Source organism: Balearica regulorum, chromosome 5, assembly GCF_011004875.1.
Source record: "Balearica regulorum gibbericeps isolate bBalReg1 chromosome 5, bBalReg1.pri, whole genome shotgun sequence".
Classification (NCBI taxonomy): domain Eukaryota; kingdom Metazoa; phylum Chordata; class Aves; order Gruiformes; family Gruidae; genus Balearica; species Balearica regulorum.
The window spans coordinates 37,635,819-37,648,802 of NC_046188.1; the positions used below are offsets into that span (position 1 = coordinate 37,635,819).

The following is a 12,984-nucleotide window of genomic DNA, read 5'->3' on the forward strand; positions in this document are numbered from 1 at the left end:
GTCCAACCGTTAACCTAGCAGTGCCAAGTCCAACCACTCAACCATGTCCCTAATTGCCACACCTACATCTTTTAAATACCCCAGGGATTGTGACTCAACCATTTCCCTGGGCAGCCTGTTACGGTGCTTGACAACCCTTTCGGTGAAGAAAAGTTTCCTAATATCCAATCTAAACCTCCCCTGGCACAACTTGAGGCTATTTCCTCTTGTTCTATCACTTGTTACTTGGGAGAAGAGACTGACACCCCCCTCACTACAAACTCATGAGGCGAAGAGTTGCAAGACATCTAAGCATGGTCTTGTCTGCAGACTACGTACAAATACAAATGAAACCTACCTACTTATACAGATACCTTTAGCATTTAAAGTGCTATGGGAAAGTCACATGCCTTGATTCTACAGCAGATTTTGCTGCCAAATCCTCTGGTTACATAAGGACACTGCAGAGCTGAAACTTCTGGTGCTTGATATTTTTAATCTAACACATAGGAATCAATGTCTCAGTTCTGTGTATCTATGAAGTGATTCAATACTCTCTGACTTTTCGGTGAAATAAGAGCAGTTTTGGTGGGCATGAACTTCCTCGTTTTTCTGTAGTATCTCTTGGCTTTTATAAAACCTGCTCGCTCTTTTCCTGCTGATTGTTAGGCACCACCAACCAAAATTCATATGCAGTGACTCTTACAAGTGCTTGAATGCTTGGCAGAATTAGGGCATAAACCTTTGAAAATAATGGTGTTTTTTTACTCCATTTGAAATCAGCAGGATCTGTTGGTGCCTCACTCTAAAAATAAGGTTGTTACTGTCTGCAGTTCTAAGAAATCTGTATTTAGATGTATCTGACAGAGGGCTGCCTGTCTTGGGCTGTGAGAGCGCAGTACCTGACAGGACTCTGGCAGTTTAGGCACTGAGGTGTGGGATGGTTCCACAGCACACTGCTAGGCAGGCTTCACGGCCGGGTGAGATGAAATCAGTACAGGGAAGGGAAGGAAGTCAGCAGTGTTCTGTGTCCTGAGCAGTCACGGCTTGGGCTGTGTGATATTGCTGTGCTTGGAGCAGATCCCTGCACAGGATGGGTGCGGGCTGAGGGGAAGCCGCCTGCCCAAACCATGTCCTCAGGGGCTGGGAGGGCGGGAAGGCTCTTCCAGGGTGCAAGCCCATTGCCGAGAGAGAGCTAATTTTCACTTCCCGGCCCTTTCTAGCTGCTGAAGAGGTGAGAGGAGAAAGGTGCTTCAGCTTTGCTCAGCAGCTCTGTGCCAGAGGCAGAGCAGCAGCATGCTCTCCACGTCAGTCGCTGCTGTCAGTGTCTTTTGCAGGGCCCACATGGGGACCATTAGATCACTGTTTGTGCTAATCGCACTCTGGGCAGAGCTTATTAAATTTATCATTAAAATGTCGCTTTCACATAGATGACAGAATGGGGGTTATTTTGAGGGAAGCTGTGAGGGAGCAGTCCTCAGCGATCAGCAAAAATCAAACAGCCAAGCAATAAAGCCTGGTGCGTTTGTGTGAGTTTGACTGGCACTGCAGGTCCCACATCTCCTACCCTGCCAACAAGCCCATTTCTTTGTCTCCAGAGCTCTGCTGCAGCTCATCTTCCACAGGGGATGGTTCCTCCATAGTGGAGACAGACAGCTTGGGATATTTCTGGCCTGACTATGGAGGGCCAGCACACCAGAATGCTGAGCTAAATTCAATCCTGGTATATACCCTGAGGGAATTCTAGTTCCTATTTTGAAACTCCAAGGACAAGATCCCTGAATAAAACTTGACTCGGTCATTACCCCTTTTGCAAAAGATGGCTTCCAGATAATTGCAATGGCATGTTACCTTCCCTGGTGTGAGGACCCACGGGTGGACCACGCTGCTTCCAGGGGCAGGAGGAAGATGGTGTGTGGAGTTCTTGGAGAAGCCGTGTGGGTGCATCTGCGGAATGGTTAATGGCAATTAAAATTGTGTTACCCAGTGGCAGTTGCAGTTTTGCTCAAAATTGTCTCCTATTCGAGTGCAACTGCCTGAACCAGCAGGAATGACCAGCCTTAACAGGATGCCAATAAGACAAGCAAAACTTGCTGCTTTCATGACTGTTTTTTTAGGACCTGTAAAGCCTGTTAAAATTGCACCATGATCTATACATGCGTATGAGAAGACCTCAACTACTTAGAAGTGACAGTGCTGGATCAATAACTACCTTGTTATTTCTGCAGTATGCTTTACTACTTCTGGAAGTTAAATCCAGTGAGATTATTCTATGGATTTGAGCTCCGATCAGTATGTTATAAAGATGTGTACTTATATATTACTTGTTTGTTTTGCAGCTCCTGGTTGCTAAATCCCCTGTTGCGCCATTCTCTGCTTTTTTCTACACCATTGAGAAATCAGGGTTGGTTCTTCAAGGTAAGACCAGAGCATTGATTGTTTTGCCTTTACAATTAGTATTTTAAGCAGGCTGAACGTAGAGAACAGCGACTATTGTTGAAAGTGGTACTGTTTATACCTAATTAAAACCCCACACATTTAAACAGTCTGGTTGACAGCGGCAGCCTTCTGCTGTGTTCACTGTTTTGTCCTGAATTATACTGACTTAGTTGTTGCATATTGCCACAAATATAAGAATGAGCCCTAAAATTATTAATCAAGGCTCCCTGTTTTCCTTCAAGGTAAAGTAGAATAGTTCTGGCAACATTGCTCCTATGGGATGGGTTTCTCCGGGAGAAGCATACCCATCTATCATTCATAACATGCTCTAATAAATGGTTCTTCTGTAGCAAATAGCTTAACATTAATAAAAATACAGGAAATTAGTATCAGTTCTCTATTTTTGTGATCATCTTAATGCTAATGCCCCATGGTCTTAAATAATTCTCAGATTCTGTAGGATATGAGGTAGTGTACTGAAAAGCTGGATATTACTACCATGATGGCAGGAGGGTTCCTTGTGGCCGTGTCCTAAATCACATACTTTCAGACCACAGCAAAAAGGGAAGTTCAGCTCTTCCCTTCTTTTCCCCATTTATCCCAATAAATCTTCCTTTAATGTCCTTACTTTTTGACAGATGCTCATAGATCAATTTTGTTGAGTTGCTGTGTTGATATGCAGCATGGTTCCTGATTGCTGCGCCAGTTTAGCAGAGTAAATAAAACTAGTCAGTGCCCGTCACTTTTTGCTCAGAGGATACACTCTCACATGCAGCCATGGCATTAAGAAAAGTGAGTATCGCTGTTTCTCACGTTCCGGTGATTGAGAATTACTGATCCCATAAAGCACTACAAACATTTTAAGGTACGTGAACAGTTCTCTTCCTTCTGATTGCCCATTTCTCACCTTCAAGCAGGCTGTACCAGCCCAACAACATATTTACATTTATTAGTGAGTAAATATGCTTACATTTCTGGTGATACATAATGTAGGAAAAGAAACAAAAACATATTTGGTGCATTTTTGCTTCCATTCGATACATCTGCATAATGGTAATGTGGATGTCCATTCAGTGTTTCCTAAGCCTATAGATACTATACCCAGTGTATTCTTAGATGGCATTCTGGGAATTTGATCTGCTTTATTTGGTACCAGAAATTTTAAACAGGCTACAGGAACCAGAAGCAATTTTTATTATTTTAAACTGAGATGGCTTGCAAGAGTTGGTCTAGACATGTTTTGATTCAGTACAGGGCAGGAGACAAGCTACTTTTCTATATCTCGAACATCTTCTGAGTTGCAGACATGTTTCTGGTCATTATAAAAGAAGGCAGACAATTTCCTGCTCGGTTCTCAGGCACTAATGTAGTGAAACTTTGGGAAAGAAAGCTTTCCCATTTCAGAAACAGGAAGCATTTGTTCAGAAAGGATCTTTATTTGTTTGAGTTCTTTTCTGTGAGCCAGGAATATAGCTTACCAAGGACTGAACCCTACCTTTAAGAACAAATGGCCCTGGTAACATGTAATGATGATGGAGCAGGACTCTCTGATAGAAGGACAGCACTTAATTAGGAGTACAGCAATTGCTCTTTTCCCTCTATCTGTATGTTTCTGGCATGCACACTTAAAACATCATTCACGATTTTTCTAAAAACAGGTGAGATGATACCAGTTTGGATTTCTCTAGGTAAATGCTGTCTCAATATCAGGCTGCCATGAGCAAGGGAGACTACAGAGTTTTTATGAGAGTTGTACCTGGTGCTGGTACACAAGGTAAGATGTCAGTAAGGCAACTAGCCACAGGTCAGCCGGTGAGGGGGTGTCCCTGCATTGTGGCTTGAGGGACATCATATTGCACTAACAAGTGGAATCTGACTCGCAGCCTGATTGCAAAGGCAGCTTTCCATTCAGGCTTTGTTGTTTAATTCAGTTGGTGTCAGGAGGGGAGCACATTCAGGGCGGCTGATGGGAACAAGTGGATGGGTGTGGGAACTGGCAAGAAGCAGCAGCTGGCTGAAGTGCCCAGGATTCTTTCTTCTTACTCAGGGGGTCCCATCCCGGGACCATTAACCAATAGGCCATAAACAAATTGATATCGGAAAATGTGGCTGGAAACTCCTTGATTAGCGAGGGTGAATGGGGAATGAAAGACAAAGTGAAAGTGTGATTTAACAGTTCCACAAGCAATTTCCATTGCCACCTCTGAGGGATTAGGATGTGTGGAATAGGCTAAAAGTGAGGAGGAGCTCCCCCTCCTTTTGTTCTGTGGGCCGGAGGATAATAAAACGGCAGGAGAGGCAGTGCGGCTAGTTAGGGATTTCACAGGCTGCTATTTGATGCAGTTTAAGGAGCCCTTCTGCTATTGTTGCAGTTAAAATGGGAAGCGGAACTGTTCTCCATTCGCAAAAATCTCCAGCGTCCTCAGGAAGAGGGCTGAGAGCAAAAGGCTATTAAGATGGTAATGCTGCCCCATTTGGAGGAGTGTATCAAAATCCTCTTTGTCAATGTAAATCGCTGCTCTGTTTCCCTGGTATCTTTGCATCTCATGGCCCCAGTGCAAGCATAGGAGTGTTCGGAGGAGACCTTAGTGAAGGCACTCTTTTATTGTCAGAGGAGAGCTCCAGGCTGCCCAAGGGTGCCACGGGGAAAACTGTGCTTTTATAAACTTGAAGTGTTCAGGGATGAAAAGAATCCAGTTATTCACTCATTCTTTTATTTCCACTTGCAGACTAGAGAAATTAAATTTGATGATTGGAAAGCAAGATTGGCCAGTCAGAAATTTAACAAGGAAGGTCAGCCTTCAGTCTCCTTTCATTGCTTCAGTCTGCTCTGCGTTGTAGAGGTGGAGTGCACCCCCCGCCCAAAAAAAAAAAAAAAAAAGGCTCAGTTGCTTTTACATTGCAATACAATGTCATGCAATGTACTGCCATTCTGTACAGAGTGACTCTGGGATGAAACTGAATTGTGAGTGCAAAATCCAGTCTGACAGCAGATCTCTATTTTGTAGAGATCTTAAACAGAGAGGCAGAAGTCTGGATTTAAGCACTGCAAAAAATTGGAAGTTATACTGTCTGGTTTTGTATTCCATGTAAGGACTTGCTGTTGCTTCCCTAATTCAATATACTAGTTAAAGTGAATGATGTGGTACTGTTAAAAAGAAGAATAACAGTAAAAAAGCTCCAGATCTAGTTGATTAAGGGTGCAAGTCACAAGATTATTTTTCTCATTGGCAGTGATATAACTTCTGTTTTGAATTGGAAATTATTAGCTGGTAATTCCATTTCTGGTGTATCAGTCAGAACAGATTCTGGACTGTTCTTGCCTAGTTGTAGTTTCATAGAAGCTGGATGTAGCACATACTAGGTTAGGTCAGCTGAACTAGAAGATGCCACTTAGCCATGCACAAAGATATACAGAAAGAAGTTAGACTGAATAAGCTGATGTCAGTTTTAAGCTGTATTCTGTGGGCAATCCTTCGAGTCTAGCTTTAGAAGCAGCAGCATTCTGGGGCATAAATACAAGCTAGCAACAGAGCCTAGCTATTAGCAGCTGATAGCTTGGCTGTGGAATAAGTCTTATTCCATCTCACCTAAGTAAATGCCCTCTGTTACCAAGAGGACGGTGCTGGAAAAGAAGACAAGGAACATGGTGGATGGTTGCCAACTGGAGAGTCGACTGGGACTTTTTGCTGAATGCTTTAAGCAAGTGATTAATGTTGCTCTTCACTGAAACAGCTCAGAAGCACTGAAAACGTACAGCAAATAATACTGGTGAGCTAGGACTTGCTTCTGATTTATTTTCAGTTTCATAGGGTTTAAAGATGGGTGGAATCAGCAGTTCATTCAAACTGACCTCCTATATATCATACATGTTTCCTTCAGGTACCTGATAATTTATGTTACACTGAATCATGTCTTCTAGATAGGCATTCACTTTTATTTGAAAGTTCACTTCAAGAAATGTGAGTTCCTTGTCTGCCTTGACAGTGTTTTCAAGTTTTAGCTACCTTGCTGCTAAATACTTGTTCTGTATTTCAGATTAGAATTTGTCTGCCTTTAGCTTTTGGCCTCAGTTCTTGTTATGACTTTCAGTGCTAAATAAAGCACTGTTGCCATTAAATGGTTGCCGTTTTGCATGAGTGTACTTGACATTAAGATTTATCCAGCTAGGTTTTATTCTTCCTTTTGAAAGAAAGGTATAACTGTCTGCAAATTTAATCTCAAAACTTTGTGCCTCTGCTGACTGGTTCCTCTCACTACCCAAAGAAAGGACAGAATACCTTGTATTGCTAAAGGGAAGAGTTTGATTTTTTTTTGCCAGCAGGACTGGATCATTAGTTAGTTGATTAATCCATGCTTTCTCCTGCCCTCTTTTCCACTGCACATGTGTCTGTGTGTGCACAACCATGATCACCTTGCCTGTAATGTCCTATTGAGGCAGATAACTTATGATAAGAAGAAATAAAAGATATGTGGCACTCAGAAGAGAGTGTCTTAGATTTTAAGTTTCACAGTACTAAGAGGGAAAATATCTCAGAACAGCTAAATCTAGGGAAATCTTGGAACATTATGTTTCATTTGTCACTAATGTACTGAAAGAGGCTCATTTTGATCTCAAAATAGCATAGGGTCTGAGTTTGTACTGCAGCATGGCAAACCGTCTCCAAAGTGCTATAACTAATTTATATGGCTGAAGCAAGTGAAAAGTGCCTCATTTTATTTTGTAAAGAAATGCTTTGGTAATGAGTAGTGAGGTAGAAAGGGAATTCTCAAAGAAAGGGCAGCATTATTTGTACTGTATTGTGTGAGTTTGAACAGTGAGAGACAATGATTTACTGCATCAAAAGCTTTTATTCAATTGAAGAACTGTAACTATAAAGTGACCTTTGTCTGGAGCAACATGGATATAATCTGTAAAATGAAGCAGGGTTGTACTTGATGTGTGAATGGATGGAAGACAGATTAATGGGAATAAAGTTGTGCATTGCTATTGAGATGGTAACAGATTTGCAGTGCCACTGGTGATTTCCGGCCCTATTGGAGGGATAAAGATGAACTGATCATTGTTAGGATCTCTGTGGGGTGGAACCATTTTTGCTGTATTCCCTACAGGACACTGAAAGCCTCATGCTATTTCTAACAGGTTTGTAGTAATGAGAGCAAAAAAAGCATGATTGGTTTGTAGGCTAGGTCTATCCTGCCAGTAAGGAATGTGAAAAAAATAAGACTCCCATCATCCCAATGCCAGCAAAATCACCCATACAGATGTACCTGACATCAACAAAAATGTCTCGTTGTTCAACCAGGTCAGGGCATTTTGAGGAATGCATTCCTGACAGAAGGACGGCATTCGCTTGAGTGAGGACGTCTTCACTAGGTGACTGTGGGAATTGCTCTACTGCTCTGCAGCAGCATTAGCAAAGCCTCGCAGGAGTAGCCGAACTCCATGGCTGTCAAACAAAGGAGTCCAGAGGAACAAAGCACAGGTGCAAAACCAACTAAAAATGGTAATGAAGAGAGGTGGAGGGAAACTATTTTAATTGTGAGGGCAGACTAGAAGCATTTTGGGTTGAGATCCAGTAGAAACAAAATAAACTCCATCATTTCAATAAAATTAAATGTTTCTCTCTGCAAACTTGATCTTTCTAGTGGCATATTATGTAGACAACAGATCGGTAAAGTTTCTGGCCATACTTTTTGCTGTGAGCTTAACTTGTGGGAGAATATTATGCTGGATATATTCAGTTTAGCACAAAGTATTGGATTACCTGCTTATTTCTGAACATATATGTAAAGACACTGAAGATACAGTACTGCCTTCTTACACTGAAAGCTAAACATGTCCCTAAATGCTTTGCTAGATTGTGACTGAAGTGCCAGCATTTAATTTTTCTTAAGTTTTAGTAAATGTTATATGAAAAAAACTTAGTGCAAGCAGTGTGCCAAATCTCTTCTCATTTACACAAGTGTGAATCAAACCAATTACTTTTTAATCTAGTGTTGTTAAAACAGTGAGCTGAAGAGTATAAATCTGTATTTGCAAAGACATTCCCCTCTTTTCAAGGCTGGTAGAGGCCTCCTGGGACAAAATGGTCTCACTTCAGAGAAATCTCCTTACCAGTCTCTCTGTAAGGAATTCCTGATCAAAGTGGGCTGCTCCCCTGTGTTTTCAGCACTGTGCTAAGGCAAATGGCCTTTTTTCCAAAAGGCTTTTAACATAAGGAGTGAAGTTGTCTGTTGATTAGAGGTATTATCTGTGATTTGTGACAGTATATTGTTCTGGGAACTGAATGTTGTCATAGAAGACCAAGACTCTGCTAGTAACGGCCTGGATTTAATATAGGAGATGTTACATCTTTCAAGCTACAGATTTTTAGAATAAGGTAAAATGTACCTAAAATGGACTTAACGTTCTTAAGCAAAGATATTCATGAGTAGGAAGCCAAAAAAATGTCTGTCCAAACCCATGGTTTTCAGCCACAGTCTCATGCTTTTGCGTGCAGCTTATGAAAGTAAAAGGCAGTTAAGTCTCACTGTGATTTATCCCTTTCTCATGCAGGTACAACTAGGTTTCTTTTGCTGTCCTCAAAAGTTATGTCTGTTCTGGATTCACCACTGGCATGTTTGGTGAAGCCATCACTACTGTCATTTTATCTTGTAAAATGATAGCTAGCAATAGAGGACTATGACCCAAATGACTTAACCTTGGTAGTACATGCAACTTTTCTTTAGCTATAGGACTTTATGTATTCTCCATGTTAAAATCTTGTAAAATCTCTGAGCGTACAGCCTGGTTGCCAAAGGGAAATGCTGGACACTTTATTGTTATTGGTGGACACTATATTGTTATTGTTGAGTGGTGTGGAGATCCAACAGTTAGCTACAGTCTAAACCTGAAGTCTCCAGAGTGAAATCCTGTGTAGATAGGCACATTTGAATGGCACTTCATCTAAACTAGAGAACTTTGCTGGGGGAGGGGGGCTTATTAGCACAGGAATAACACTTTGCAGATAGGGTTCCTGCTGCTTTGGTCCTAATGCTGTTTTTGTTTGAAACTTTCTCTATGTATTCAGAATTAACACACCTAGAACAACCTTAGTTATCTCTGCCTCTGATATGTAAACTTGCCCTGTCTTTAAAACTGGACTAACCACAAATTTGAATGATCTTATCCTATAAGCTTAAATCTGTCATGATAAAAAGGAACAGGAATATATAGCACTTCATAGAAACAGACACACACGTGATAAACTCTCCCAACAAACAGGTTTTTATTTCAAGAGGTTTGTCTCATTACAATCATTCCCTAAAATTAATAACATTAGGCTGTTACTGTAAAGTATTTTCTGTAATGGTCATTTGAACTTTTAACATAGTGCTAATGATTGTTGTAGCGCTTCTCCTCATTGTTTATGTTGCAATGAAACCAGAATCTGGCCCTTTGTAATTCAGTTCTGTGAGATTAAAAAATTTGTGAGATTAAATTTCAGGGCCAGATTGAGTTAACCAAGGGTTACGGAGATGAGAGAGGCAACAAGTTCAGTCAGCAGTTTGTTAGAGCATGGTCTGTCAGCCCCGGTTGTTCCTTGGTTTGCCACCTGAATAACCCTAGAGGGTCTGCCTTAGGGCTCAACAGAGGCAAAGCAGTGCACGCGTGACTGCATGAGTGAAGAGGAAGCACAGGCAGATGATGCTACAATTAACAGTTCAACAAGAGATGTTGTTGCTGAAAAGATTTTACTTTATTGTCAACTGAATCTCATTTTCATTTAAACTTCCTAGCTTTCCCACTACAGAAACAATCTCCCATATAGTCCAACACGTTGTGAAGGTGTGCTCTCCAGAAGCAGCAGCAGAGATGTGGAGTGATGTTTCTAGAAAATGTTGTGGGACTATTCAAGTGTTATCAAGCAGTCTGCAATAGGGTAATTTCTCAGAGTGCTGTGTGCTGTTGTGGAGACCTCAGCTGTTATGTGACTGCTGAGTGAATAAGCTTAGAATAAGCAGGCTGATGTCCTGAGTCATGAACAGCAAGCATTGCACTCCTGAAGATGTTCTGAGTGAGTTTAGGGATGAGACTCTTGCTTAGTAGTGTATAGAAAGCATCAAATTCCTCCTTCAGGCTGTGTGTGTTTGAAGGACTTCAGTCTTGAGGCATGTCGGCTGGGAACTGCACACTACACCTTTTATTTTCTTCATGTTGTATTTGTGCTGCGAGTGAATTACCCAGAACAAGGTATTGGGCAGCCAGGCACATACATTGCAGCTGTGTGTTTGTAGACTGTATCCTGTCTGCCGTGGCCATTTGCTGAAGTTCACAGAGGAGCAGAACATCCTGTTTGCTTAGTTTTCTTTTGTCTGCCCCGTACCAGCACAGGGAGAATATTCCTATATATCTTTTCTTTTCTGCTCTGAAATTGGATCACAGTACTCATGATTGTGTTCAATAGCTGGAAATGCTGAGGATATCCGATTGCTGAGGTCTCTTATTTTAAACTCCACATGCCAGGAAAAGTATGTGGGATCCCACCAGCTTAGCACTGGAGGGTGCAGGATGCATCAACAGGAAAACCAAACAAAACATGAAGTTAAATTCATTTGAAAAGGGAAGGGACTCATATACCACCCATCAGCAGTGTTTAAACTCTTCGTATCCACACAATAGGCCTTTTATTTTCCTTCGGTTCTCAATATGCAAGCTATCTTAAATTGATTTTTAGAGCTGCAGCTGTCACTAAGGTCAGTGGGAGCTGTAGGTGCTTGTTACCTTTGAAAATCAAGCCAATGTATTCTAATGTGGTAGCAAAAGCCAAAACCGCTAAATTAGGGTGGTTAAAGCATAACTTTGATAGTTCTGTAATGTGACCCCAGCCACCTTCATATTTGATACAGAGGCAGGGCCACATGCTGTGCACGCCAGAGCTCAAAGGTATGTTGTTTCTTCTTTGCCTTTCAGCCCTCCTTGCCCTACAACTTTCTGGTCTTGTTTCATCACTACAGTCCTTCCAGCCGAGTAATACTGAATAGGACTCCATTGGAGTTTAACAGAGCTAACTTTTATTCACCCGGAATACTTTCTTTTCCTTAAGAAACAAGTTTGCTCCTCCTTTTTCTCTCAAATGTGCATTAGGCTGAGCTGGGGAATGAGTGGTCACACAAGTGACCGTAGCCTCCCACCTACCGTAGCAGCAGCGAGGACAAGGAGCCACCCGAGCCACTGTTTGATTTTCATTTGGAAGATTTGTCATGCCCTAGGAAAAGATCCTAAGCAGTGTCCGGAATTCAGAGCAAGTACAGATTTCTCTAGTGTAAAATGAACTAAATTCCACTGTCACATCTGAACACGAGGAGAGAAGGGCGTCCCTCCAGCTGGTCCCAGCTGCCTGGGCTCAGGGAGGACACTACTTACTGCTGTATCACTCAAGGGGACAGGAGAGTTCAGCACACAAACTGAATCTGCAAACTCAAGTCCTCTTCTGGCAGAGGGGGTAAATGAGCTGGCCCACCTGAGGGCTGCAGCAGACAACACGGCACTAATTGAGGCTGGCTTGCCTCACAGTCAGTTCAAGAGCATGTCTTTTGTGGACGATCTTTGCAGAAAAAGAGCCTTGGCTGAGGATGAAGCTGCCTGCCTCCCTTTGCTCCCCTTCCACTGGAACAACTGTGTCCACCGACACCTGTTTTCAGTGTAGCTTCTTGACTATGCCTGGGTTGATGGTCCAGAGAGGACTGCACAATTGTCATTAAATTTGTTCACCTGTCCTTCCCATGCTGTGAAAAGTGAGTGATAATTTAGTAACTTCTTCAAAGTAATTACTTGTCCAAGAAGAGTAAAAGTCTGCAGGGATGCACAAGCGATAAGTCTGTGGTAAATTGGGTTTGCCACCTGTCTGTTACGGTTCAGAGGGTATGGATTTTATTGAATGACTAAGGGCCTTTTTGTCCATAAAGTACAAGATGTGACAAGGGGCATCTGCTGATGATGTTGATTTCAGGAAGTGTGATCAGATGCCTGGATGTTTTCAAATAAAGTATATTCCAAGTTTAAACTGTGTTCCTCATGTGCACTTGCCAAGGATTAAGTTGTTTGGCTATCTGATTTTGGTTTTGTTTTGTTTTTTTTTTTCCCTAATGCTCAGAATCAGTAGCTTAACTGGTTCAGAGAAAGCTAGTTCAAATGGCCTTCTGTTACTGCTTGCCTCTTAGACTGGCAGTTTTCTCAGTTCATTGGTTCTATCTCTTTTTTTTTTTCATAGTGCCACATACTGTTGGTAAAATAAGGAGACTTGAAAATAGAGGAAGTAGAGGTAATGTTGATCTTGAAATACCAGCAATTGAAAGGACCGTTCACGGTTTCCTTCAAAACAAAACCAAGTGGTAAGATAATGCTAACCAGGGCTGGGTGCCCAGGAGAGCATCATAATGAAGCATCCACTGTTATTGTTCAACTCAGTGTTTGTTCTTCATGTGAACAAAAGGAAGGAAGAACTTTGCTATCAGGCTCGAGAGGAAGGAGTCTTTGTTGCCCTTGGCTACCCTAACTTTAAATGTGAGGAAGCACAGGGC

The 12,984-nt window shown here is 41.9% G+C and overlaps 1 protein-coding gene across 2 annotated transcripts in view; it reads left to right on the forward strand.

Annotated features, from left to right (window-relative positions):
• The window catches only part of RAD51B (RAD51 paralog B), a 469,034-nt gene that overhangs the window by 306,857 nt on the left and 149,193 nt on the right, over positions 1-12,984 (forward strand). For both annotated transcript variants that reach the window (XM_075754197.1, XM_075754195.1), the window contains exon 10: positions 2,319-2,397. In XM_075754197.1, coding sequence (XP_075610312.1) covers positions 2,319-2,397 — 79 coding nt within the window. The remainder of the gene's footprint in view (positions 1-2,318; positions 2,398-12,984) is intronic.